Here is a 27,503-nt window from a genome sequence, read left to right as displayed (position 1 = left end):
GCATCAGGAGCTGTGGAAGGAAAGTATAGCAAACTAATGGCAATTACATCACAATTACACATCACTGATAGCTATTGCACATCATCACTCATCTTTTCCTCAGAACCGCCATTTCAAAAGATCATCCTAATTAGTGAAGTTGTCCATGTTTGACAGAGGTAGTGACCTGACTTAAATGATCCAAAGAAAACTAATCAGCTTTTTTTCAGGCAATAGGAAAAGGGAAAACATTACAATAATCTCCTATGAACCACTGTTTAAACTGGGATCATGCAGTTCTTAGATTGCTACCTCAAAACCAGCAGTTAGTTCACCTTGAAAGTAATTAAGTAAGAATTCAGAAATGGTGAAGCAAGTTTAATCCAAGCCCTTAAGGATTCCTAAAATGTAACAAAGTACAGAAAATGTCCTGATAAATTAAAGCAGTGATGGTATATGCAGTGTCTTTCTTCAGTTGTCAAGGGAAAAAGTGCTTCTGGGCTTATTCATAACAAGTGACTGAAGCTGGACGTAATAGAGAAAAGTAAGCAGGAAAAAAAGACTTGCTCTTTGGAAGAAGAAAACAGCTTTCAGCTTTGGTCAGTTTTGTTCAAAGTAAAGACACTATGGAAAAATTCACACTTTTTTGTTAATAACAAAGTAAGCTTACAGGGCTAGGAATTGAATCTGGATCCAAGCGTTTAGGTGGTGGTCCAGGCTGACTTCCATAATTTGGTGTTCCTGGATAGGCTCCACCATAGTTTGGTTGGGGGCCCCTCACCTGTCCAAAGGAACCTTACAAGAAAAGGAGAATCAATTAAATAACAGTTAACATAAGGCAGCTCCTCATTAGGCACTTGCCATTTATTCTGTCATCATAAAAACAACAAGAATCCCATATGCTTTCCAGTTAATCAGGATTAAATACATTTCTCAGTATTTCAGCTTAGTACATCTCTAACAGCGATTCAGTAAAACGATGGACACAATCCTCCTTAAAACCAGACTTAAAGCAGCATGTGTTTAAGACTAACGTAACTATTATAAGAATAACAGGATTAAAACTTGCATTAAGATTGTGTACTGTGAACATTCTGGTTAGGCTGCAGAACTGCCTAAAAAAAATTACACAGAGAACAGCCAAATAGTCAGCGGATGACCCCACAATGCCACAAACTAAAGTTATGCAAGGAATTCTCGAGTAGTTTCAACTTACACTCCGAAAGAAAAAGCTTCAAAAAACACCAAAGATGATAATGAGTTTCAGGATTTCAAATCTTTATTTCTGAATAAACAAAGCTGCAGACCTCAAATTTAAGTGTAATTACAATTCTGAAAACAAATCCTTGCAGTATTATGGCATTGTGACCATTAAACAATTTTTTTTTTTTACCAAGTAAGCTAGATTTCTTTTGGTTATTTTAACTTGATTAAAACCTGTACAACAAATAGCTTAGAACAGTAAATATTACTGTTTATCTAGGATTTGTCCTTTATCACAGGGAAAATAGAGCAAAGCTCTGAAACATAGCCAGAAGTCTCCAAGCTACAAAGGTGAAATCCATTTCTCAATTTGTAGCACACACAGAATGCATCTATTGAACAATTTCTATATTAGGAATACTCACCGTTCTGCTGCATTTGGTATCCGGGCTGAGGAGGATGAGTGGGTGGAGGCGGTCCATGAAGGCCACGCATGGGAGGCCCTGACAGAGTTGATGGGGGTGGTACTTGATTAGGTTGGGGCATTGGTGCTCCAGGAACTGTCTGCCCAGGCAGCGGTGGGCCTGCCATGGGTGGTGGCCTTGGGGCACCTGTAGTAGGAGGGTAAGAGGAAGGTCCAATTCCTGTAGAAGGTGGAGGTGGAACAAAACCCGGGACTTCAGTAGGTAAGCGCTGAGTTGGTACTGGTTGACCAGAAAAAGGAGGCTGTGCCAAAGGAAGACCCTGAGACACACTGGGAGGAGGAGAGGGTCCTTGGCTCGCAGTGTACGGTATGCGGAGACCAGATCCTGTTGCACTGACTGGGGGACCCGGTACTGGGGGACCTGTTAAGAAAAAGTATTACTACCTTTTTTTTTTTCCCCCCCAGTTTCCCCTAGACAATTAATTCCAAACTCGAAAGACTCAAACAATATTCCTTTGCTCAAGACTTTCTAAACTGGTTTACCACTTTCACCTTCAGATTGACATTCCAGAACTAACGTAAAACCTTAAGTGAACATTCCTCGAAGGGATCTGAAAACTCTCCCTCTTCCTTATCATTTTTTGACTGAGCTGAGTGACAAGGCATATAGACTCTCAACTTATGTATGCATGGATGTTTCTGTGTGTCACACATAGAATATAACAATATTCCTCCTCATGTCCTGTAACACTTCCTACACTGACCCCAGCAGTAATCTCAGCTCATTTTTTCCCCAGTGATGATATCACCAGACAAGGAAACTACTGTTTACCATGGCAGACATCAACATCCAGATAACCTCCATCAACGTGCAGCACTGAATCACTGACACGAGCAAAACTTAGAAAATTACTAGCACAGATTAAAAGCAATCACATTTTCTACAGCCAGAAAACCTCACCATATCCCGATCCAGCTGCGGGAGGAGGAGAGGCTGAAGTACGGCCAATTGTCATCCCTGCCATGTGATTGCTGAGCTGCTGTACAGTGGATGGAGGGGGACCATATTGCTGGAACGTAGATGGCTGGATGACAGGTGCAGGTGCTGAGCCTGGCGGGAATGGCTCAGGAACAGGCGGCCTGCGAAGGGGAGATGAGAAACTTCACTGGATTCCCCTTATGCAAGGGGTTACAATTCTCCATGCCTTTAAAAAGTTGTTCTACCATATAAATGCTAATCAATAATTTATATGAAGCATAAACTAAGCACTGCCGTTAAGCTACGAAAAATAATTACATACCCTGCAAAGGTCCAAATCTTTTTCATCACAAAAATCTGTTGGTTCTTAAAACATAAATTCTATGTTTAAAAAACATTTTTTGTTAATTCCATTTCAGTTATTAGAATAAATCAGAAATACCACAATAGAGTCTACATAATAAGAAACAACAGAGCCTGCACAACTCTTGAAGAAGGCTCCAATCTTCAAAGGATTTGGACTCTCCAGCTGACAATGCTGAGCTTAACCAGAAGGCAACAGAAAACAATCGCCTTCCCTTTTAACCAGTAATCAGAAAGAAGTAGTAGGACTGCTGTCACTTTCACCTCATGGGAAATGGCAATATCCCTCTGGAGAAGACACCAAAAACAGAACATACTCAGAAATCAATAGTAACAGATAGAAGAATACTCCACTGAGATCCGTTCACACTGCCAAGGAACCAAACACATCTACCATGTGGAAGCAATTGCTTCCAAACACAGATTAAGGCAACCAGTAAATCATTTATGGGCAAATGACTGCCACAAAGAAAGACTTTGGAGAAGTGGTTTTGATTAGTCAACTGACATCATATAATATATAACACTGGTGCATTAAAAAGCATGAGGCCAGCAGGTCAAGTGAGGTGATCCTCCTTCACTCTGCCCTGGCGAGGCCACATCTGGAATATCGTGTCCAGTTCTGAAGTCCCGAGTTCAGAAAAAGACTGAGATCTCCTAGAAAGAGTCCAGTGGAAGGCAACAAAGATGATTAAGTGCATGGAGCATCTCCCATACAAGTAAGAGCTGAGAGATCCATGACTCCTCAGTCCAGAAAAGAGAAAGCTAAAAGAGGATCTCATAACTACTCATACATTTTTGAAGTGCAAAAGTCAAGTTGATGGGACTCATTTCAGTGGCAAGCAATGATAGAACAGGAAGGAACAGGCAGAAACTGTAACGCAGCAAGTTCCACACTAACACAAAAAAAAATTCTTTACCATCAGAGTGACAGAGCACTGCAACAGGCTGCCCAGAGAGGCTGTGGTGTCTCCATCTCTGGAGATATTCAAGACTCACCTGGATGCAAACCTGTGCAACCTGCTGTAGGGAACTGCTTTAACAGAGGACTAGATTCTATCTCTAGACATCCCTTCCAACTCCTACAATTCTGTGATTTGGTAATATCTTTCCACAAGCTTTTTATCTACAGAGATCTTCGTTTTCAAATAAGTACACATATGGTATTTCAAACAGTAAGATACAAAAAACGTCCACCATAGCAAAAACAAAAGATCTAAATGGTTGAGATCTAGCACTATGATTTTCTCTTATTGTATATACCTCTGCATTGGCGCTGTTAAGGTTGGAATCCCATTCTGCACATCTCCTTGTACAAACTGACTGTACCCCAGGTGGCCAGAAGGAAGAGATGTTCCACTGGCTGGAGAGAACAGAAAAAAAGAATACAAATTATTCACAGGAATAAGGGCTTGAAATAGCTACCATGAAAAATCAGGGGAAGAAAAAAAGCAAATAAAGAGCCTGGATGGCCAAATTAAGGCATCAATACTCCTATCAGCAGCAAGTCATTTACACAACTACGTAATAGCAAAACGGAAAACAAATATTTTATGCATTGTCACTAGTCACATCTCCACACAGATCAAGTAGAAAACAGGCGCTGTGGAAGACCTTCAAAAGACAACTTTATTTTTTGATGAAAAATCAACTGTTTTCTTGTCAGAAAGGTGTTAAGTTTCGACCCCTTCAGATCCAATTGTTCCTATCCACAGCAAGGAGAGTATTTACATAAAACCTGGCATTCATTTAAGTTAGCTTTCCCCTCCTGAAGACTGTGTCATATGAGTAGATTCAGTTCTGAAAAATTACATTCTACTAGCAGTTTTTGTGCCCAGCTTAGCAGGGATCACCACAGACTATTGTTCCAGACTCTTAACGTTGGAGAGCAGCAGGAATACTTTCTGATTTTTCAAAGTGAACTGCTTCCTAAGCATCCACTTAAAAAAATACAATAAAATAATAAAAAAAAAACAAAAAAACAAACAAAAAAAAAACCCTCTAGCTTCTATTTGAGTAAGACTATATTGGAAGTTCTGATAATTTGAAGAAATGATATGACCGTGCTTGCTAACTCTAACTACAGGTTTCTGCAGCTATACCAGGTATACAATTTGATAAATGCATGTTTAATTCACAAAAAAGCCTCAGAAGTCTTAATTTTCTAATCTTTCTCACAAATATACTTCTCTAACCATTACCACAGGCTGCTCAAATAACCACTGAGAAAAAATTCCTTGAAGGGATACAAATATCCAGTGGTTTATTCATCTTACGATTAATTTTTCTTGAGGAACCCTTAAGTTCCTCTTCAACACCTTCAAGATACTGCCCTTACTTAACACAGACCTCAAAATAGAGGCAGACTGCAGAATAATGGGAACTGACTGTGATTTTATTTAAAGTCCTGAGATTACATGGACTTTGCACAGCTCTGACTGCCTAACTCTTAACAAAGACACTAATGGAAATAACTCTTCCAACATACCCTTCTTTTCAACTACAGAAAAATATAACATGATTTCTCACAATGTTTCTGATTTCTACATCTTGATTGATGGCTTTGCAAAATTACACCCTCAAGCAACAGCTTCCAGAATTGTAACTATTCCTAAAAGATAAGGCTCGTATGATACATTCAAGAAGGCTAAAAACTTTTGTCCTTAGATGAAAATCCAAGTTATAAAAATCCTGACTTCTAAGACCAAATTCCCAGTGGCTCTGGAAGTTTTTTTCTGTTTGGTCGACTGTTTTTCAGTGTTGTTTGTTTGTTTTAATATTTCTTCACTGTAGTGCTTTTATTCCAGAGCTCATATTTTAGTTCTTTCCAAGGTCAGACAGGTTTCTGTGTTGTTTTTTTTTAATTCCTGGCAGTACTTAAATGGGCCTATACAGGTTTTGAAATAAGCCTTCTGAAAACATTAGTCACAAGTCAGTTTTTATCTATGAATCTGCAGGCATAAGGGATTTATACTACAACTATTTTTTCAGATCATATTTATGTTTCTGGACTGCTGCTGACAAGTAGTGTAGGAAGCATTACCTCTGCCTGAATAATCAAGTACCCACACCCCTGAGACACAAACCCTACTGAACTGGAAAGTGGCACAGAAGATGGTTAAAAGAACCACCCCTTTTCCCACAGTAGGAGTGGCACAGCACAAACGCTCCCACATTTACCTATGAAATTAGGTGCAAGAGAAGTGTCAGAGCTGAGAGAAACAGGAGAGCCCTTCGAAGGGAACCCCAAGGAAGGAAAATAACCTGGAAAGACAGAATACCAGTAAATCAAGCCTGAGAGAAAGCACCAAGACAGTGATTCCAATGCTAAAGACAGTCTGCAGTTCAGAAAGCATCACATACATAAAAACTCATGACACATTTACTAATTATTTCTTATTCTATACTCCCTCTCACTGTTCTACCGCCCATAACATATGTTACCAACAGGGCTCATACATCAGCATGAATGCAAATGTAAACATTGTGAACTAAGTCTATGCATAATAATCCAAAAGCAACCTAATTACTGGTATACAGGCATTTGTATTTGCACTTTCAACTACATGATCTCATTAGAAGCAAAACCAATTGCAGGAGTGAAAGACCGATACAAAATTATCCTGGATCTTTCAGCATTTTTACTGTGGTAAGAAGCTATTCTCAGCTAACAGAGCAGTACTCCACTTCTGTTTCCAAGCAAGATCTCAACCTCCGGTACAACACTTCCACATTTCCATCAGTTAGAGCTAGGTTTTGTCATATAAATCAGATGTGAAGTTTCTCTGACCAAGGATGTTAAAGTACTGCCAACTCTTCTTCAGTCAGTTTTCCAAGCACTTTTTACTTACTATTTTTCAAATACATCCTTAAGGCAACTACACTGATCCCACAGAGTAACATCAGCAATTCTCCTATTATCCCTTAGTGTTCTCAGTTCCCCATCACTCTAGTGTCTCTGCATTGAATTCTTTTTCTTTCCCCTCTATATTATCCAGCTATGACAAGTCTTGCTGCAAAGACCTGTAATAATCATAACATGATGAAGATACTGAAGATGGAGATAGAGACAGTTATTTTTTTTTACCATCCATCTGCTCTCCTTGTTAATGCACACCATGTCACCCTTTCTACCAGGATCTCATTTAGCACCTACTATCAAGTTAAATTCCAGCTGCTGTGCTCTGAATTTTACATTCCCTCCCTCTAAAGCCAGAAATCCTGAATTTGCAAGAGCAGCCATGAGATGTGCCCCCTGACAAGATTTCCTTAATACAGCCTGTTAATCTCTCTCCTATGTTTAGGAAGGGAGGTCTTATAAGAAAAATAAAAAAGCAAGAGGGAACTCCACAAACCACAGGTGGCCTTTCCCCAGGACATCAATGAAGGACATAAGGAGTGCAATATGTCTCTGTTATCCACATGAGACCAACACAGTGTCATGCTACCATTCAATCACTACCAGGGCAGAAATACCAGTCTGTTTTTAATCTCCAAATGTTTATATGTGTATTATCAAGATGTCTAGATACACTCTTACTGATCAATCAGGAATCACATTTCTGTTGTTTGTTTTGGCTTTTTTAATTTCAGAACAATTCAGAAGAAAACAGTTAATTCCCTTCAAATGAAATGCCTTTCAGACTTGCAAATAGTTTTTGATAGAAAAAACTCACTGGTTTCTTTTCACAAAGATCCTAAACATTCTTCACACTAGTGACTGCCAAAACTTGTCTGTTCTAAGGAGCAGAGCAGATAAAGCTTTTCCCAACAAATCTATACTCTTTGCCCTTCTTGAATCTCCTCTCTCTCACTGAACTAAGTCCAATTCCTCCCCATTCCTCTCACAAAACAGAAAACATGAGTTAGCCAACGCTTACTCTGAGCAGCCAATATGCCCAAAGCTCTGTGCACTCCTAGGAAGCAGGGCTTCTTTCCGCTGCACAGTGCTGACTTTTGGAGCTTTTATAAGAATTTAAACCCTCCATGGAATTAGTTCAAAGCTCACTAATTAAAAGTGATGCTGAAAGAGACTTCCTAGGAGAAGAGGAGGAAGAGGAATAAGGAAAGAATAAGAAGATAGAACAAAACTGAATAATCCACTTCTTCATCACACCACATGCTCCTCTTCTACTCCACTACTGTACTAACTCCAGCCAAAATAAACAGCAGGGGAACCAACCATTCAGCTCCCCTGGAAATCTCTTTCTCAGGACACATATTTCAGTCTCACACATTTGTCAGTTTCAGTAAGACAGCAGGCATTTTGATCATTCAATTCATCTCACCAAGCTTGGCTTAAATTTCATGTTGCAAAAAGTTTGAAGTGTATTTGTAGGGGCACTGACAGAGAGATCATTAACATGACCAGCATACTGCTCATATCCTTAGGAAAACAGTCCAAAATCTAAAACCTTTCAGAGTGAAAGTCTGTGTTGTGCTTATCTTGGTGGACTTGAATTCATCAATATTATGTTAAGAGGTAGATATACTTCTACACAAAGCTATAGTATTTTATTCTCTACAACATTACTGATGTTAAAGTAACTATTGATCTCCCAACAGAACGTGGGTACTCAAAACCAGAATATCCTCAAATTTTAATAATTTTGAATTTAGACTTTCATCTGAACTATTTTGGTAAAGAAAAAAAATACATAAGCTTAAGCTTATTTTCCCTTTCTAAAAAGTTGACACGATCCCACAGAAACAAGAAAATTCTGCAATACATTAGCATGTCTGCATACCCATAAAATTCCTGTTCCTTTAAAGAAGCTTCTACAAAAGAAGCTATTTCCAAATATATCCTACCTAGAGCTATATGTCTTAATGCTCTGAGATGGAACACAGACCCTTGTACACTGTAACATAAAGCAGTCTCTGCTATAAATCCATTACAGTCCCTAATTGCTGCTCCCAGCATAACCTCTTCACAAAGACTACCCTACTGAGGTGCTTCAGTACCATGGGGGCAGGGACGTATAGAAATAAAGGATGTTGAGTTTTTCAACACATTAATTTTATGAGCTATAAGGAGAAGAGTAAGCTCTACTGGAACAGACAAGTGACAGAGCAATAACCTGAGCACATGCAGAACCATGATAGGAAACAAACAAAAATTCCACAAATGCAACAATTCAGAGATTATCAATATGATTTGATTGAGAAGTACCTTGAGAAGGGACTGGCTGTTGGTATCCTGGCATCAGACCATTGTAAGCTCCATACTGTGTGTGAGGACCCCCTGGCAATGGCTGTCCTCCATAGGCAGGCTGCTGGTAGCCCTGATATCCAGGCTGAGGTTGCCCATAAGGAGGCCCCGTGTGAGTATGCTGGTTTACATTCATCGTATTCACATCCCCGAACTACTTCACCTGCAAAATGTGGAGGGGGGAAGGAAATGGGTTTTACCAGACATAAAACCAAACTAGCCAACTTCTCATTTCTGTGAAAGCAGTAGAGAGATCCTGAGATAGTAGAAAAGTTAAAATGTTAGCAGTCATTTACTCTCACAGAGTTTTTCATGATAAATGCCTTACAACAGCTAGTTAGAAAACAGTAATTTAATAAACTGTTTCCAATCCACTTATTCACTGTTCTGTACTGGTTAGAGTTGCGATCAACTTCTTAGGAAAAAAAAAATCTCATAATTTGACACTCCAAAGCAGAAATGATCAAGCTTCCTACGACACTTTATGAATTACTCTCCCCTCAAAAATCACTTTAAGTTCCCTTCCAACCCAAACCATTCTGTGACTCTACAAAAAACAAACAAACAGACTTCACAATTCAGATGAGAGATTCTTCAACATAACACTTCACTAATACTGCACAGGTTTATTTTTAAGCTCTGTACTGCCCTACTAGATCATACTTCCTCGCTACAAGTGACACAGTATCCACACAGACTGCTTCTTGAACTGTTCAAAAGAAACCATAACAGGGACAACGAAGGAGCTCAAGGCTTTATTTTTTAACAGTTAATGATTTAAAGTCCTTGGTGCACATATAAATTTCGGAAAACTCAAGTAGTCCACAAGCAGCATGCTCATCTAAGGCAGATGTTCAAGACAGAAAAGCATCACAGGCCAAGGTGTCACTGAAGGAGCTATACGGAAGGGAAAGAACTGAGTGTCAGATACACAAAAGAAGTCTCTCAGAAAAGCTGTACAAGAGACCCTGTAGATGTATTCCCAATTCCTCTACCTTTATAAAGACAAAATCACAAATGACACTGGGAGACCCCGAAGCAAGGAGGAATTTCTTAGAATACCACAGTACCAAGCAGGCAGAAAAGCCAGAGCCAAGCAGACCAGGCTTCATTGGCAGAAGGTTCCCCTGTAGTCTACTTCTCACAGATATTTGTATCCCCTGGGCTCCTGTGGACACTCCACATGCCACTTACTATCCCTTTCAGCTAAGACTGTATCCACAGCAGCAGTGTATACAAACATGTATTTGGAGTGTTACTTTAATTAAGACTTCAGTTCGTACACAAATGGAAAGTTAAGGTAAAGAAAGTAATTTTCCCTCCATTTTTCTCCAAATCCCATGATAAACTCCTGCACTGAAAATAAATATCACATCTTAACACAGAGGAGACAAATACAGCTGCAACAGCCATTAGCCAATTGAATTAAATCCCAAAAAGGACTCTACAGCTTAACTCAAGCGGATAACAAATACCCGAGCTGTTTTGCTTATTCATTGATTACAGTATGCCACCTAATGCTCTGGCTGGCTTATTATATTATCAGAAAGATGACATCAAAGCAATATTTCAGCAACTGACACAACATTTACAAACAAAGGGTACTAAAATAAAGGGTCCTGTATGAATCAGCCATTAACAAGTAAGTACTTTCAAGTCCACACAGTGAAAACACACATCACAACAGAATGACCTGCTTGTTTACAGAAGACAGCTAGCTTAATACATGCATACCATATTTATCTCTTATAGCTAAGTATTAACATTAATGCTAAGCATGTGAATGCTTACTCTGAAAAGTAGATATTTAACTTTACGTGAAATTAAGTTTTATATTTCTATTTTTTCAAGCTGTATAGAGCTTTAATTTAGGAAAAATAATTAAAAAAAAAGTCTTCTCTTAAACACTTAAAAAGTAATTTACTGTTGAGAGCAACATGAAGTGTCACAGAAGCATGACAGTAGTTTTGACCAGTCCACAGTGCTTCCAAACACAACTACAGTGAGCAAGAGGGTCAGTGCTATATACTGAGGTTTCCCATTCCACCTTTGACAGCTCTGCAAAGCAGGCTACCCGGAGCAGCTGCAGCACTAGGAAATACAGATTTTGAGACCCAAGTCCATTCCCATCTCCCTTGAAGGTTAACTTCTTCCTCCCCAGGCAGGCAACTCACGTCACCACACAGCAGTCACACACCTACCCACAGTCATTTTCTGTCCAGCACAACCAGTAAAGCAGGACAGGTCTTCCTGCAAAGCTGGGGGTAAAGCAAGGGAGAAAACAGCTGAAGACTGCTTTACGAGAGCAGCTGAGAACACAAGGCTGCTTTCTCTCCTTCCTGCCCCTCACTACTGCTTATTGTACACTGCACAAGAAATTTGGCCTCCAGACACTGTTCCTACAGATGGGGCCTCCTCCCAGGAAGAGCCGCAGGCTAAGCAGCACTACCCATCAGGACACCTCCTGAGCTATAAAATCATTAGGATGCCCTTTACAGGTCATACCTACAAAACTCTGGAGTCACCGTGGATTTTTCCTCAACAAATCTCATGTTTGCCCAGTTACCACACAGCTGGAAAAGATCAATCTTTCATTCTATTGCACAATGGGGCAAAAACTCAGGCATGTCCCACTTGTGACTAACTGACATTCAGTAGGCGATCCTACCTGATGATCTTGAACTACTCTTCTGTCAGCCTTCCCCTACTCACTCCTGTCAATGTCCCACCTGGATGGGTAGGGTCACCTGCTTCTCCCTCGCTCCTCAGTAATATTCAGAGAGGCAAGCTCATCCAATGCAAATCTCCCAGAGGAAGAAGGCTTAGAATATTTACCCACACAATATGGAAAACAGAACCATCTCTTCTGTGTAGTTACAGTTCAGTGCCCTAAAGGCAGATATACCTTAAACCTTCAGCTAGTCCCTGTGACAGCCAGCACAGGCTGACATCCCCTACAGCACAAGTGCCATTATAATAGCTTTCTATTATTTCTTCTACAAGGAGGGGGCTAGAAAGGAAGACGATGACTCAAGAATTATCTCGGTGTTGAAGCTGTGGACAAGGCTGCTTCATTGATCTCAGTTGCTCAACCTGCTCTAGATATAAGGTTTGCAGTACACTTCCTCATCACTGACGTGGAATACCACAAAGGGCAAGGCCAAGGGAATCCAACTCTGAGGAGGCAGAAAAGGACTGTCACTGAGTGAGTCCATTTTCCTTTTCCCTCAGTACTAGTTATTTTTATCAAACAGCATTCATTTTGCCTGCATCCAAAAAATATACATGTAAATTAGAAGTTGGTCACTTGAAGAGATGATGGGAAAGGGAAGATTTCATGCTCTATTTCCTATGATGTGAAGAAAAAAAGTCACAGTAAGAATGAAATACATACACCAGATAAGGATAAGTGGAGAAAGCAGTCTGTTCCATTTAATGAAAATACTGAGGATATTAATCCGTACGTGGAAATACAGTATGAAAAATAAGCCAAACATACTAGGTAAAAGACACTGCTGAATATCATACTCATGAGTTACAATACAGAAAGCTCAAATAATCAGGACTGATGCTGGAGAGGAATACCATGAGAAGTGGTTGTTAATATTTATAACTAAAATCATTTTCTGGCAAAACAGAGCAACCACTCTATGCCATTTTCATCCATTCATCTGTACAAAGACAAACAACCACAGAAATTTTGGTCAAAACAGCTGCAGTACACAGTTAAAATACATACTGGTACAATGGTAAGTAGACAACCAATGCAGAGCAGAAACAAAATGATGGGAGAAAAATACACAGTGCTATAGGGTAAAAGCTAAGTATTGTTTATTTGCTTCTAGGTTTTCTTAGGATACAAAGAAAGCAAATTACAAATAAGTTTTTACAGCCTATAAAAAAATAAATAAAAAACCAATGCCACAACACTAGTGATTCATATGAGTTCCAATCACAAAGTCTCCCCAGTCATGGAGAACTTCATACTCCAGTTTCATTCACTGTTAATTCCCTTTTCAAACTGATTTGGTTGATCTCATCAGTTCTTGACTGCTTTCTAAAGGAAGGGCATTCAGAAGAACAACTTTCCTTCAATAGGTGCTAGAGCCTTTTTTTTTTATGGGTCCCACCTTCTCATTTCACCTTCTGGGGAGACTTGATCCCTGGATGATTTTTTTTGTTTTGTTTTTTAAAGAGAAGGATAGCATAGCCGTTGGGTTTTGCTGGAATTGGAAGAAATATGCCTATTTGGTTTCTGTACAGAGAAATCAAAACCCTTGAAAAAAGATGTGACAGAAGGGGACAGCCAGAATCCTCAAAGACCAGTTCAGAAAATTACTTACAGTGCTTTTAAAATGCCTACTCTGTGACTTTCTGGAGAAACAGCAAAGTTATACCACCCTCAAAGACCTCAACTCTGGAGATAAGATCACCCTTTAAAAGGGAGACACACATATTTTCTTCAGATACAGTTTCACGACGTCTTCTATGAGTACTTGCACAACTGACTCTTCAGATGCCAGAGGCACTTGTTCTTTTCTACAGAAAATCCTGGAAGAGAAGCTCACACCTTGGAAGTCAGTGATTGGCAAATTGAGGTGGAAGTGCTCAGGCTGGTACAACAGCAGGAATCCTATACATTTGTTCAAATTAATCCCAGTGGCACTACTGGAATTTAGTTGAGGCTTTTTTTTTTTTTTTGGTTGTTGTTATTTGTGCTCTGTCTTTCCATCTCAGCAGATTCTCAACTTCTTACGCCATCAGTAACATTTCTCCTCACCCGTGCATTCTGAGTCACAGCCATAAAACAGATCTGTTTTAACAGTTCATGAAAGGTGTAAGACACCCACTATTCAAAACGAAGCTTTACAATTTAATACCAGAAGTCCAGAAGCCTCAGTATTTTCACCGAAGACTTTCAGGAAAGCAAATGACAGATTACAGCTACTAGAATTTCATGACACAAAAGGTTTTGGAGAAGAATTCTGGAGGCCAGTCTTTCCTGGTCTGTTTCAAAAAGGTCTTTCAATCTTCAGGACAAATATATATATATATATATATATCACTGTTCACATAAAAGGCGTGATCACTCTGTGTTCTTCTAAATAAGAGCCACCTTCAACTCTACTTTGTTAGGCTGATTCACCATCTTGGGAAAGTTTCAACATAACATTTAAGTTACAAAGGTGCGAAGGCGATTAAATACAGAATTTGAAATTTTAGTTTGACCTAACTTCAAGTCTACTGCTATTTCCAACCTTTACCATTACCACTAGATTTTTATTTAGTTCAATAAAGCATATAAACCTGATGGAGACCTCCAGGTGGGACTGACTTACGTATCTACTTCTGGAATAAAGGCTGGGGAAAAAAAATAGATTCTAAAATACTAAAGCACCTAGCTGTGGACACTGCTCTTGGAAGCAGTTAGCATAAGCAAAAGTCACTGAAAACATCGCATCAGCAAAAACAGTGAAAGACTTCTCCCTTCCTCATCTATACCTCCACATCCATGTTACAACACATGAAGTAATCTGACTCATTTCCGTGAACCTTGCACAAGTACAATTAATCAGGAAAATTTGGAAAGTAGTTTAAAGATTGAAGAGGAGACTAGATGAAGGGGTAAACAGGTAAATAAAGAATAAGACAGAGGCATACTGTACTGCTACACAAGCTTTCTGCACACACATTGTAACACAGGCCTTTTTCATCCAAAGCTTCTATACTCTGACTTTCTCTACACAACCACACATTATGCAATTCCCATCGCTCACAATAAACAAAAAAGCTCAGAACAAGCTTTTCCTAATGCCTAACAGCCCAGTTCATACATTTAGTGATTTCTATGCAAACAATGAACCTTGCTGAACATAAAAAACAAGGTTTATATTCACAAGTCATTGCTAGTACAGATTTTCAACCATCCACCTTTTTCTCTAATGTGAGACCTTGTTGATTATTTTCAGTCACTCTCTGTACCTTGCCCTTCCTTATCCAACAATTATTTTTCCTTGGAGTTTTGACCCTCCTTCTGATGATAGTGCTACAGGAGGAAAATTTAGCCTTACAGGAGCAGGAGAAAACACTCAAAATGTACAAGTACCAAAAACCACAAAGAAATAGTCCTTCAGACATCTGTTCACTGCTAGAACTCAGCTTTTAGCCATGCAGTTAGAACCTGCACTGAACATCTCAGCATATTAAGAAGTCATATTCTTATAATCAACCTCCACATTCTGGTCTCTATAGCAATATAGGATTCTACTCCAAAGTTGTACCATTCAGAAAGAGGTAAATCCAGAAAAACCTATTCCACACGAAAGTGCATAGAAATGTTTACGTACAGTAAAGGCAAATCAGGTCTTTAAAGAGGACTTTTGGCCAAGAACATTTCTATCAACCCCATAACCAGAGCATCTGTTCTCTGACAAGAAAAAAAAAAAATGGCCAAAGGAGAAGGTCCCCAACACAACTTAGGACAGCTTTGCATTAATGAACAGTAAGGTCAAGACAACATTAGCAATAAGTCACCTCACTGTAGGGATGTGATTTCACACTGTCTGTAAACAGAAAATGGCGCTGCATGTTGTATGTCACATGGTATTTCTTTCCCCCTGGCATCTCACCAAAATATTTAGTAAACAAACCTGGAATAGGAAAAACTGGAGATGTTTTTATGAAACAATCGCATTAATGGCAGGAAATTAACAGCGTATCAAACCGGAAATATTTATTTTTACAGTAACATACAAATGTTAACAACTGTGGCAGATACTTCTGAGGTTTCAGCAACAACTTTTGTCTGCCTCATTTTGAGTAAGTTTAAGCAGAACTCTAGCTGCAACGTGACAGTTCCCAACAAGCTCCCTACAGGCCTTTGGGTTGGTCTTTTAACAGCGAGAAGATTCAGAGTTAGCTAACACAACACAACTGGAAGGTACCTGACACACCGCAGGAATAAGATAAAAGGAATCTTAATTCTATTCCAAAGATCACTGCTCAGGGGGAAAAAAAAAAAAAAAAAAGAAAGAAAAAAAACGGAAGTGAACTCCAATGCTACAGAACCACCTCTTCCAAGACCACACTCACGCTGTGGCCGCACCACCTCCACCTCTACCTTCCCCCTCGCACTTTCAAGGCCGCAGATGGGCAACTACTAAGTCCCACCGCCCGTGCGGAGATACCCGCCCCTCACGGGCCCCAACGGCACGAAACGGGCACAACTGACAGAAACAGGGCCGGTAGGACGAGGCCTGTTTCAGATCGGCCGCCCGTCCCACAGCCCAACGGCTGTCAGAGCTGCGGCAGAGCCCGGCTCGCAGCTCCCGGAGCTGCAGGGGACAGCCCGGCCGCCAGGCCTCCCGAAGGCGGGCGGCGCCGGGCCGCAGCAGCGCCGCGCATCGTCCCGCCGGGCGCCGCCACACCTCGACCCTCGGAGGAAAGAGAGCTGCACCTGAGCCTCAGCTTCCCTGTACCGCCGCTGCCGCCATCACAAGGCCCCGCGGCCTCGCTCACCTCCGCTACTCGACCGCTCCTGGCGCTGTTGCCGGGCCCGCTTCCGGCTGCCGGCCCCGCCGCTCCACCGGAAGTGCCGCACCCCCGCCCGGCGGCTGCCACGTCCGCACCGCCCGCCAACCCCCGGCCGCCGCCGCGCCCCGCCCGAGAGTGCCCGGATGCCGCGCAGGCGCCGTGGCGCTCGCGGGTGTGACGTCAGTCCGGATGCGCACGTCGGCAGTTGCTCGCTGCCGTGTGGACTCGCCATGGCGGTGCCTCGGGACGGCGCTGGGCGGAAGGGAGGGCGGAAGTGCGGCCGTGACGCCTGCGTGGGGCCGGGTCGAGCCCCGTGGGTCGCTGCCGCGGCCCCGCAGCGGAGCAGCGCTTGCGGCGCAGGTTGTGAACGGCCCCACGCAGCGATGCCCGGTTTGGCAGCGGAACGCAGTGTCGCTGGAAGAGCAGTTGGGAGTGCGCAGGCAGAGCCGTGCCGCATTGCTGGCCTGTGGCGGAGCCGTGGTGTGACGGCAAAACCGCGTCCTTAGATGGGTTATAGTGCGTGGGTGGCACAGGACCTCGCATTAATTGCCGAGGGCTGTTCTCGTCAGCACTTGCAGAACAAAAAGAGGTCAATTTGTTCTTAAGATCATTAAATAAAACTACATTTTAACCCAGTAGCACAAAGGAGAGTGTGGATTTTATTTCTCCTCTTAACTCCCAGGAGCTGGGTTGGCTTGGGATGGCTAGGAGGCCTCATCCTTCGTGGTGCTGAAGAGAAACTGGTGCAGAGCCTGCGTGCAGCTCTGTTCCATCGAGGAGCTTGGATATGAGGTCCCCTGCTGGGAGCTGTCTGAATCCTATATGTGTGGCTAATCCTGGCTATTCTTGTCCCCGTGTCTAATATTAGGACTGGTTGAAGAGTGTGTCTGAGAGTTAGGAGCACATCTCCAGTCTGCCTGTGGTTTTCAGGACACTCCTGCTTTCCAGCTGCATGAGGAAGGCACAAGTGAAGAGTGTTGCCACTTGCTGGCTACTCTGGTTCAGTTTCTCAGGTCACCTGAGAAAAGTTTGTGCTTGTGTCACATCCATGCTCAAAGCTGCCTTGATAATGAAAACCAAAGTGCTGGGTGGCTCAGTTTTACATTTGGAAAGGGATGTGGAAATAAATTTTTTCCTGAAAAGCGTCCAGCTTTAAAGAGTACTAGATGAAGCTCTGGAGAGACAGGAGGTGAGCTATTTTCAGCCATGCTTTGGTGAGAGATCCATGCACTGAGGGTGAGATTGACATGACACGTGTGCAGAACAACTCTGGCCCTTTACCAACGGCAGAATCAAATGTCTAATCATAGGCAGAGCAGCAGCTGAGAGTGCAGAAGAGCAGGGAAGGTTGGGCTTGACAGTCTCAACTCTCTTCTTGTGTGTGTGAACTTGAAGGAAAAAGTGAGAAGGGGGCCTTTCAGGAGACCGGAAAACTGTGATGTGAATGTTGAAGATGGAAATGGAAGATACTACCTGTTAAGAATTGAAGCATGTTTTGAAGGTGGGAAGACAAAATATCTAAAGTGCAGAAATCATGGGAGCTGAAGAAGAAATGCTCATCACTCTCTCTGGAGGTGCCCCTTGGGGCTTCCGGCTGCAAGGGGGCTCTGAGCAGAAAAGACCCCTTCAAGTGTCAAAGGTAGGACCTCAAGATGTGAACTGAGAGGGCAGGGTTGTTCTGCTGAGGTCAGATATCCCTCCTGAGTCAGGCATCATCTTGCCAGTAAACAAAGTGCCTGAACTCCTTTGTGTGACAGTAGATCTTAAAAGAAAAACTTGGGGGGAATGGTCAGGCAGGGTGTGAGATGGGATGTGGGTACTGAAATGGATTCTGCTAAGGTGGAAGTGTCAGTTGAAGGGCAGCTTACTTTCTGGATAGTTCACACAGTTTATAATCTGTTCGATGTTCCCCATTTGTCAGTACTGATCAAACAATGGCGTGAATTCAGGAAAAGAGCTCACACATGGAGGCTTCAGGACTTGTCTAAGGCATCCAACCAAATAAAAAGTAATTGAAATCAAAGCAACGAATGCCATATTGCAATTCAACTGTCTCTAACTCTTCATTATATTCCAGTTCCAAAATAGATGCTCATTTCTTAAGGTCTGCTGTTTGTGAAATTTTCTTAATGCTGTCTGAAAGAAATATTTTTGATGGTCTAAGCTGCAAATACAGGTTCAATTTAAAGAAGAGAAGAAAAGCAGTTGTTAGCAAGTGAGGTGAAATAACAAAAAAGAAGCAAATATGAAGTATGAGTTTAACTCATTTAAATCCATGGCTGTTACTGATTTCTTGACAGAAGGACTACATATTAGGTTAAAAATTAAGAAAAATAAAATAGTCCTCTGTTTATTAAGCTCCTAACAGCTGCATTAGCCTTGATACAATGATATCTTCCAATGACTCCCTGGAAGACACCCAGCAGCAGGAATGAAGAAATACTGTGCCCAAGCCCATTCTGCTTCCCTAAGTAGATTGTGTCTCTGACAGAGAACTTCAAAATGAAATGTTCTGTGACCCCAGGTCAAGGCCCAGAGTGGATGTATCTTACATTGAGAAAGATTATTTTTCTACAGGAAAAGTGCACATATTCATGGAGCTTCAGGTGCTGAAGAGAAATAATCAGGTATCTGAAACTGGTGGTTGTTAGCAAAACAGGATTTTCTTTGGCCACGTAAGCTCTGAAGGATTGTTTTGACTCACTTTTTTCCCCAATGGACAAGAAACTGGGATTGAAGTGGCAGGACATACTGAGGGACTTAGACTAGTTACAAAAGAGCAGCAGCAAGACCTAACCATTACCCATGCTAAGCTGCACCTTAAGGTGAATGGTTTTGTAGGTTTCTCAGAAAAATACGAATTAGAACTCTCACCTCAAACTTGGTATCATGCCTTAAGACTAGCAATGCAAATATACACATTTTTACAATACTTGGATACATGGAAAATATAAGTGATACAAATCTGAGTAGAAATCATTCTTTTTGCAGGACTGATTTTATGATTATCATTTTTTGCTATTATTATCCAGAATTTAATAGCATCCAGTTGACCATAAATACTGCTGTAAAAGCAATAGTTTAATCAGTCTCCAAAGAAAGGACTTAATGATTGTTACTGGGAACCTAGTAAAGTGCATAGAAGAACGTAAACCCCCAGCAGGCATGCAATAACCTGACTGTCCTCTGGATGGCTTTGCTGAGAGTAGAAGTTTAAATTCCAGTTTTTGTCTCTTTGAACTGAAGGTTCACATTCTCATTCTTCTGCAGTTAGGAGTCTGCTATTAACATTTGTAGGATGGAATCTGAGTAAAAATGCCAACAATGCAAAGCATCTCCCGAAACCTTAAGGTCATTAGTGGTGTCTGGATATTCTAGGAACTGAAGGTGGGAATGGTCGAATGGTCCCATCACTAGGGAATCATGTACAGAGATTGTGGCCTTATGTTACCATGCAGAAAAGCTGGGCAGTATTATTATTTTTTGTTGTTGTTAGAGCTCCATTGCTTTGCTAGAGCTGGGTGTCTTTGGCCATGGCTGTGCACTTCGTTCCATTCTGCCTCCATCCATGGGATCAGTGGAATTGCACAGAATCAGGACATGGGGTCATGGGGAGGTGTCACTGAGATTGAGCCTGCCTCACAGAGGTAAGGTCAGATAACACAACGTTTGTTAGTGTGCTGAGGAATGTTTTGTTCGTGCATGGAAAGGCAGATAAGATAAATACGAAAGGTCTATTCGTAAACTGAATGCTGTCAAAGAATAGCCTCTTGGGGAAAAAAGAAAAGTGCTAGACCAAGAAAAGTTTGGTTTATCAAAATGGAAATTATTAATTTTGCTTTGATTCTTACAGAAAAACCTATTAGGACAGAATGGTGAAGGGCAGAACAGGAATGTGGATTAATCTGTAGGAAATATGAAAGGAGATATAGACATGAGTATACTGTACTTCCCAGGAAATACTAGATTGGAAGTTGGGTGTCTGTAGGGATTCCAGGTGTCAGTTTAGGCAATTTCAACTATGAAAATAATTGGAGTAGCAGCAAGGAAAGATGCTTACCATTGGATGATGAATCAAATTGTTTCTTCATGCCATTTTGGATGAAGAAAAGATAAGCAGAAGAAAAGTAAATTTGGACCCAATACGTGGAAACAAATCAACCGTAACAAGTAACTGTGTAGAAATGGTTTATGTTGTAGTTATGTAGAACTGCTTGAATTGCTATACTAGACTAGGTTAATGGCCAGTCCGTCTCCTGCTTCCTGTTTCCTTTGTTTCCTGCCATACAAGGTATGTCAGAAGAAACTGGACATTTCAACAATGCATCTGATTTTCTGGTCATGCAGTGTAGAGGGAAATTCTTTCACACAAGTTGATTATCAGTATGCACGTGAATGAGAATTAACAGTCCTGGTGTGTTACCCTACACATAAATGTATTTGTGAACAGATAGTGTTTTACTTGTTTTCCAATGAAGATGCAATAATGTCATGCAGCCAGGCATTCCAAAGACTATAAACATTGCACAGCATAGGATTTCCTGTTTACAGTTATTCTCTTGTATTACAAATCCCTACACATTTAATTATCTTACATGATCAATTTACACAGGCACAGTTCCTCTTGCCTTTCTTCTTTCCAAAATTTATATCATCATCTTCTTCATAGAATCACAGAACATCAGGTCTTGGAAGGGACCTCAAAAGATCATCTAATCCTCATCTAATCCAATCCCCCCTGCCAGAGCAGGAACACCTAGATTAAGTCACACAGGAATGCATTCAGGCAGGTTTTGAATGTCTTCAGAGAAGGAGACCCTACAACCTCTCTGGGCAACCTGTTTTTTCTCATATTTGTGTGGAATGTCCTATGTTCCAGCTTGCATCTCTTACCCCTTGTCCTATAATTCTTATTGTTTCTCTATATGGAAGATTATTATAACCCCACTCACTTTTAATTCCTGTTCTCACTATCTTCTATTTCTGAAAATTATTTGAATCTGGTCCATGCTTTCATCTTCACCCCTCTCCTGCCTTTCTCTCCCCTCTCCTCAGAATATTCTCAACATTATTCTCTATTCTCTTGGAGGATCTCTATTTGACTGCCTTAAGCTCTTCACATTGATGGCTTAAATATTTTCTTTCTTCAAGCTGCAGATAATTAAGAATACACAGTGAGCACATGCATTCTAAACTGTCCTTTCTGGAGCAAAGTATGCAACTTGCCTAACTGAATAATGTAAATGAACATGTTGGAAGTGGAGCATTAATCCATTTTTTCTGTAGACTGGAAGGATGCACAGCAATAGTGTTAAACCATTGGATAAAACAAGGGATCAATTCTAAACTCATTAACAGTAAGGGGTAAAAAAGGGGCTGGATGTTCACGTGCTGGATCCAGCTGCCACAGAGCTTCTGTGCTGTTTCACTTCCCATGGGCTATGGGTTCAGGGACATGCCTGAAGCAGGATGTTGCAATTACGCACCTTGTGGACAGCTCCTTGGGTTAAATGTTACTAGCATCATATGCAGGTAACCTTAGTGGAGTCAAATAGCTCTGTCTGCTCAGAATCAGGGAAGAACACATTGCTTCTTCCATTAAGCAGCGCCCAGTGGATACTGATGAAAAAGATCAATTTTAAATAACATAATCAAGACTGAAATGTTAATATTAACTTCAACTGATTACATGGTTCCAGATCTGTAATTGCATCTATTCCTTTTGTCTTAAACTTTCCTTGCAAAAGCACATACTAAATATTTTGTTTTGCCTAAACAGTCATTTGCAGTGCCTGTGTGCTAAAAATGTCTGATGTGTCTATGAAAGATAGTGGTACCATAACAATTCAGTCTCATAATAACAGATACTGTAGGAATGGAGATGAACAAGAAGCAAAAGAGAATTTATTAGTGTCTGGGGAACACTCAGTAGGAAAGAGTAGATGATTTTTAAATTAAGGTTATATTAAAATATCAACTCAGTAATGAGTAAGCAAAGGAATAACAGCCATTGATACACTCAGCAGGCAGAGACACAGCAGGATAAAAGATCAACAGAGAACATGAATAATTCTGCAGAAATTATGACAAGTTTAAATAAGGGGAACTAGAGAAACAAATAAGGGAAAAAATAACAGTAAAGAACCCAAAGAGGAAAGAAAAATCTTCACTCTGTTCTTAGTTACTGCAATGTCCTTTTGACCAAAATCAGTTGAATTATTGTGCTTGCACATTTGGTTTATTATAATTTATAATGAACTCTTACCCATGAAAGCAGATAAAGGATAATGGGAATTCCCACTACCCCTCACCAAACTAATGGTGAATTTGAATAGCTCAGTAGCTGTGTGTTAGCAACACAACAATGTAGCAACACCTTACATGACATCTTTGGCCATGAACAGTCAGCAGGGAAGAGTAAACAAGCTTAAAAGTGAGAAACAAGAAAAGCCCATTGATGACAAGGTTTTTTATTTTAGAAAGGCTGACGAAAACACACATTGTCCTAACAAGTACAGCATTTATTGTAAGAAGAAGCTGTAATGATAAGATGGTTCATCCATTCTGAAAACATCATACAGAAAGGGAGAACAAGACCATCACGTTCCTGGAGGATTTATATGGAAGAAGGGTATGTGCAGCAAAGGCACATGGAGCAAGACAAAATGTGAAATGGGTGTTCTCAGAAAAGTTGTAAGTTAAACTTATGTTCATCAGCAGCCAAAGTGGGAATATAGCATGAAGCTCTATGAGAGAAAGAATTTTTAAGATTAACTGGGCAATTTTCAGATGGTACAAGTGCACGCAAACTGTCTTTTGGGACCTTCTATAAACAAGATTTATTTTGTGGAGAAGAAAGGCTATAAAAAAACACAGATGGCCCTTGTACTTAGTTTGGAAGATGCTTAGTCTGGTCCACAATTAATACTGAAGAAATAAATGGAATCTGGAAGCTTTCCAACTGATACTGATAGTAGAGGAGGAAGATCAGAGCCATGTGAACAGGCTGCCCTGAGAGATGTGGGTGCTCCAGCCCCAGAGGTGCTCCAGGCCAGGCTGGATGGGCACTGGGCAGCTGAGCTGGTGGGGGCAGCCCTGCCCATGGCAGGGGGTTGGGGCTGCATGAGCTTTAAGGTCCCTTCCAACACAAACCATTCTGTGATTTTACGACGTTAGTGCCTCACATGAAAATGAAGAGCCAGCAGAATTATACATTTCTGTAAACAAAACAAAACAAAAATTTAAGACAAACAAGTGAGCTGCAAATGAGCTGTGTGTAGCTCAGATAGGAAGACACTGGTGTTACTGACTGCAGTGCAAGTAAGAATTCACTGGAAATATCACACCTGTGGAGCTGTCCACTTTCAAGAAAAAATAATTCAAGATGGAGCAACTACAGAAAAGGAAAGGAGGAGAGTAGAATTATTTCACCTAGCGCAAAGATTGAAAGATAGGTTTGCTTTTACCGGGCAAACAGCAGCAGCACTGTTCAAATGAAGGACAGCACTGTCACTGATCAAGTGTGCACAGAAAGACCTGAGGTAACTCACCAGGGTGGTTCAGCAACAATTTTCTTTCCAATCCTGACAAACAACTGAGAGTGTTTTTAAAATCAAATGAGGTGGAGTAAGCAATCTGGCATATGTAAAAACAGGGGAGTGGCCCTGATAGCTCAAGCTCCTCTTGCTTTTCTGTTCTGTACAAACACTGCAGCATTTGACTGAATCGTTATGGGAAGCAGTGACACTGGACTGCATAGGTTTCAAAAGCAACAATTATTTTGTTGTTTAAGAGCAATTCATCACAACCTTCTTTCTACCATTTCTCACTTACCTCTTGCATGTTTCTCTGCTACAAATTCACTGTTCCTCCTTTTTCCTATGGTGGATGCCTTGCAGCCTATATTCTATAGGCTTATCAGCCAGGCACTGATCCCTGTGATCCACTGCCTGGCTCTGTCCTGTTCACCTTTGCTTGGATGACATTCTGGCTGATGGCTGCCAGCTCTAACCCAGATAGGCTTGACAGCTTGCAGATTTGCAAGCACTCTGTCTTCCTGTCCTTACAGTGGAAGGTGGACAGACTGGTCTGGTCTTTACCTGATCTCATGGGCTTTGAATGTCACGCCTAAGAAAGTGCTACTGGCAGCGTGGTCTACAGCAGTCACTAATGATAGTTTTGGAGGGCCAAGTATGTCTGTCGGTGCTGTGGAAGGAGTGCCTTAGGCAGTTCTGGGAGTGCTCCTGTACATGTTTTATGACCTGTCAGCACTTAGACAGGTGCCACCACTGGCTGCCAGTAAGGGAGTTCTGGCTGTGGTGCCAAGGGGCTTTCTGAGGGGCAGCTGGGCCGCAGTCACCATACACTGAAAGGGGATGTACCTCCAAGCACTGCTATCTGTCCAAGGAGCTGCAAGCTGCGCACAGCAGTGGGACAGCAGGGAGCAATGCTTGGAAGGGGAGCTTTGCCCTTCCAAGCAGAGATGAGGGGATAGGGCCTCTGGGTCAACCATAAGGAGATGGCTTGAAGAGAAAACCATATTGTCATAGTTGCAAATCACCATTTTTGATCATATCAGCCAATGATCCAGTTCACAATTCTCTGCACATCACCAGGGCTTGGAGTTAGCTGCAAGGGCAGTAGTAGCTTTACCTGGGCACTCCCTCTCAGAAAAAGCACAGGGAGCAGGCTGTGTGGCTGAACTGGACCTCTGGCTATGCCATTCCCTCCAGACTCTTTACTGTGAAGTTAAAGACTGTGATTTAGACCAGGACTGGTTTAATTCAGTGAAATAACACATGAAATTGTAAGTATGCTAAATTTTTTTGCCTAGACAAAGAAGGGGGATTCTTTGGGGTTGTTCTTCTCTATTGTATTCTCTGCAAAAAAATGCTGGTTTTTAAGGTGCTTTGTTTCCAGAGAGTAAACTAACAATTGCTGATAGCTTGCATTGTTTTGTATCAGTGTGTACTCACTGGGAGGAGTCAGAATTAGGTCCAGTGCACTGAAGAAGTCTTCTCTCTCCAGTACTGGAATAGCAATAGTGCCCTTACCAGTACACTCTAGCTGGTAGGAAACTAAAGAAGTCTTGTTTGCATTTAATGGATTGTCTAGCATGAGCATCCTTTGCCACCACCAGGTTCCATTTCCAATCCTCTTGTCCAGAAATCACCCAGTCTGTCCTGCTGTTCAGGACACCTTATTTCATCACCCTCCCTTTCTGTGTTCATTTACTATTCCAGAAAATGTATGTTTTCTCCCTTTTTTCTCTGGATGAACACCTCTTCCTTAACCTTCACTGTGGATGACCTTTGACATAGGTCTGCAGGAACACTAGAACTGCTTTACCAAGAGACAGTTCATGCAGTGGCACCTCTTTAACTGGAACAAATTGTTTGGGCAGGAAGTTATTGGATCTAAATTGAGAAGTGTAATTATAATAATTAGTGTAATTATAATGGCTTAGAGTAAATATTCTTCTCGAATAAAAATATAGCATTGCCATGAAGATGTGATGTTGTTCAGATCCCCAATCGGCAAGGCATAGAAAAGCTATCTTACTGGATCTTTATGTTCTGGTGAGCAGCTAAGGCAAATAAAAGAGTCAGAGCAAAGGACTACTGAAATAATTCCTGATTACCAGATTGCTATCCTTTACAGCTCACGGTCTGAGTTTTCTAGAAGATCATACAAAAACTCACTCAGGTCTCCTGGATGCCAGTCTACTGCTTTAACCACAGAGGTATCTTTCCTTGCACAAGAAAAAGATTAGACCCTAGCCTAGTCAAACCAAATTGTTGCAGTAACCAAACTGATGTTTAGTTGGAAGCAGACCCAGATGTTAGCTCTTCAGATCCTGCCTGAGTTCATTCCCTTTCAGTAACGCTTTATACTGCGGCTTACAGCTCCAATGGAACCCTGTGACAAGACTACGTTTCACTTCACTGGGAATGAAATTTAAATGCTGCCACATTGCCATGGAGCGTTGCATGGAGGACAGCCCTGTGATGTGAGACACAAGCAAAGAAGGGAAGGGGAAAGTCCAGTTGTAGTCAATATACAACTCTTACTTGGCTCGAGTTTGCTTGGTTGCTGCTGGAAAGATTTTAGAGGTTAGATGGTAGAGCAGTACTGTAATTTGTCTTTCTGCTGTACAGATCGTGCTCTGCTTATGAGGGAGGAGGTGGGAAGTCCCTTGGAGACACAGGGGAAGTGCCTATAATAGTACATTCATGAAAGGTGCTGCAGACCTTCTGTCTACCCACAGCACAATACCTTTTCTTATGAAGAAAGTGTGGTGGCCAGCAGGGAGGATGGTTGCAGTTTCAAGACAAGCTCCCTGGGTTATACACAGGCAAGATGTGAAGCCATTGAGTTACTATCAGGATTACTCTATTCTTAGCATGACAGTGTGTGTTCACTCCCAACATGCCACCACCTAAATATAGTCCATACTGAAGAACAGATGCTGCCAAGTTGCATCTGACCCCTTCTCCCTTGCATTCTGTTCCCAAAAGGTAGGCTGCATTCACCCAAGACACATCCAATAACCAGCATGTCCTTTTGTCTCTTCAGAGCTGCACTAAAACAATTCATCTTCAGCCAGATCCTAGTCCTAGCTCTCTTGGCCTAGCACTGATCTTCCCTTGAACACCTTTTCTTCTTCCTTCCATTTGTTGCATTCACTCTTTTCATTTTTGTTCTCAGCTGCTTCTGTCCTTTCTCTCCCACCAGATTCTATATGATCAATTAGATGAACAGATTAATCTAATAAAGGAAAAGAGGAAATGTACATGAATGTACACAGGCAC

General features: G+C 41.4%; 2 protein-coding genes across 3 annotated transcripts in view; one reads left to right on the top strand and one right to left on the bottom strand.

The window, feature by feature from the left end:
• SEC24C (SEC24 homolog C, COPII coat complex component) overlaps nucleotides 1–16,780 on the bottom strand; it is a 33,146-nt gene extending 16,366 nt beyond the window's left edge. Inside the window, exons 1-7 of one of the 2 annotated variants that reach the window (XM_065746764.1) lie at nucleotides 16,678–16,780; nucleotides 9,121–9,322; nucleotides 6,129–6,212; nucleotides 4,212–4,311; nucleotides 2,568–2,746; nucleotides 1,608–2,027; nucleotides 650–774 (exon numbers count right to left, since the gene is read on the bottom strand). In XM_065746764.1, the coding sequence (XP_065602836.1) occupies nucleotides 650–774; nucleotides 1,608–2,027; nucleotides 2,568–2,746; nucleotides 4,212–4,311; nucleotides 6,129–6,212; nucleotides 9,121–9,295 (1,083 nt within the window). In that variant the 5' untranslated portion in view covers nucleotides 9,296–9,322; nucleotides 16,678–16,780. The remainder of the gene's footprint in view (nucleotides 1–649; nucleotides 775–1,607; nucleotides 2,028–2,567; nucleotides 2,747–4,211; nucleotides 4,312–6,128; nucleotides 6,213–9,120; nucleotides 9,323–16,677) is intronic. The other variant, XM_065746765.1, reaches the window with a different exon arrangement.
• A 1,255-nt stretch (nucleotides 16,781–18,035) lies between these two features.
• SYNPO2L (synaptopodin 2 like) overlaps nucleotides 18,036–27,503 on the top strand; it is a 31,488-nt gene continuing 22,020 nt past the window's right edge. Inside the window, exon 1 of the mRNA XM_065746057.1 lies at nucleotides 18,036–18,331. Coding sequence (XP_065602129.1) covers nucleotides 18,227–18,331 — 105 coding nt within the window. The 5' untranslated portion in view covers nucleotides 18,036–18,226. The remainder of the gene's footprint in view (nucleotides 18,332–27,503) is intronic.

The sequence above is a fragment of the Cyrtonyx montezumae genome, unplaced genomic scaffold (genome assembly GCF_038088225.1).
Source record: "Cyrtonyx montezumae isolate F1298 unplaced genomic scaffold, pur_monq_1.0 scaffold_4, whole genome shotgun sequence".
Taxonomy (NCBI): domain Eukaryota; kingdom Metazoa; phylum Chordata; class Aves; order Galliformes; family Odontophoridae; genus Cyrtonyx; species Cyrtonyx montezumae.
The sequence above is the reverse complement of the archived record's forward strand: the minus strand, read 5'-3'. Positions and strand labels throughout refer to the sequence as shown.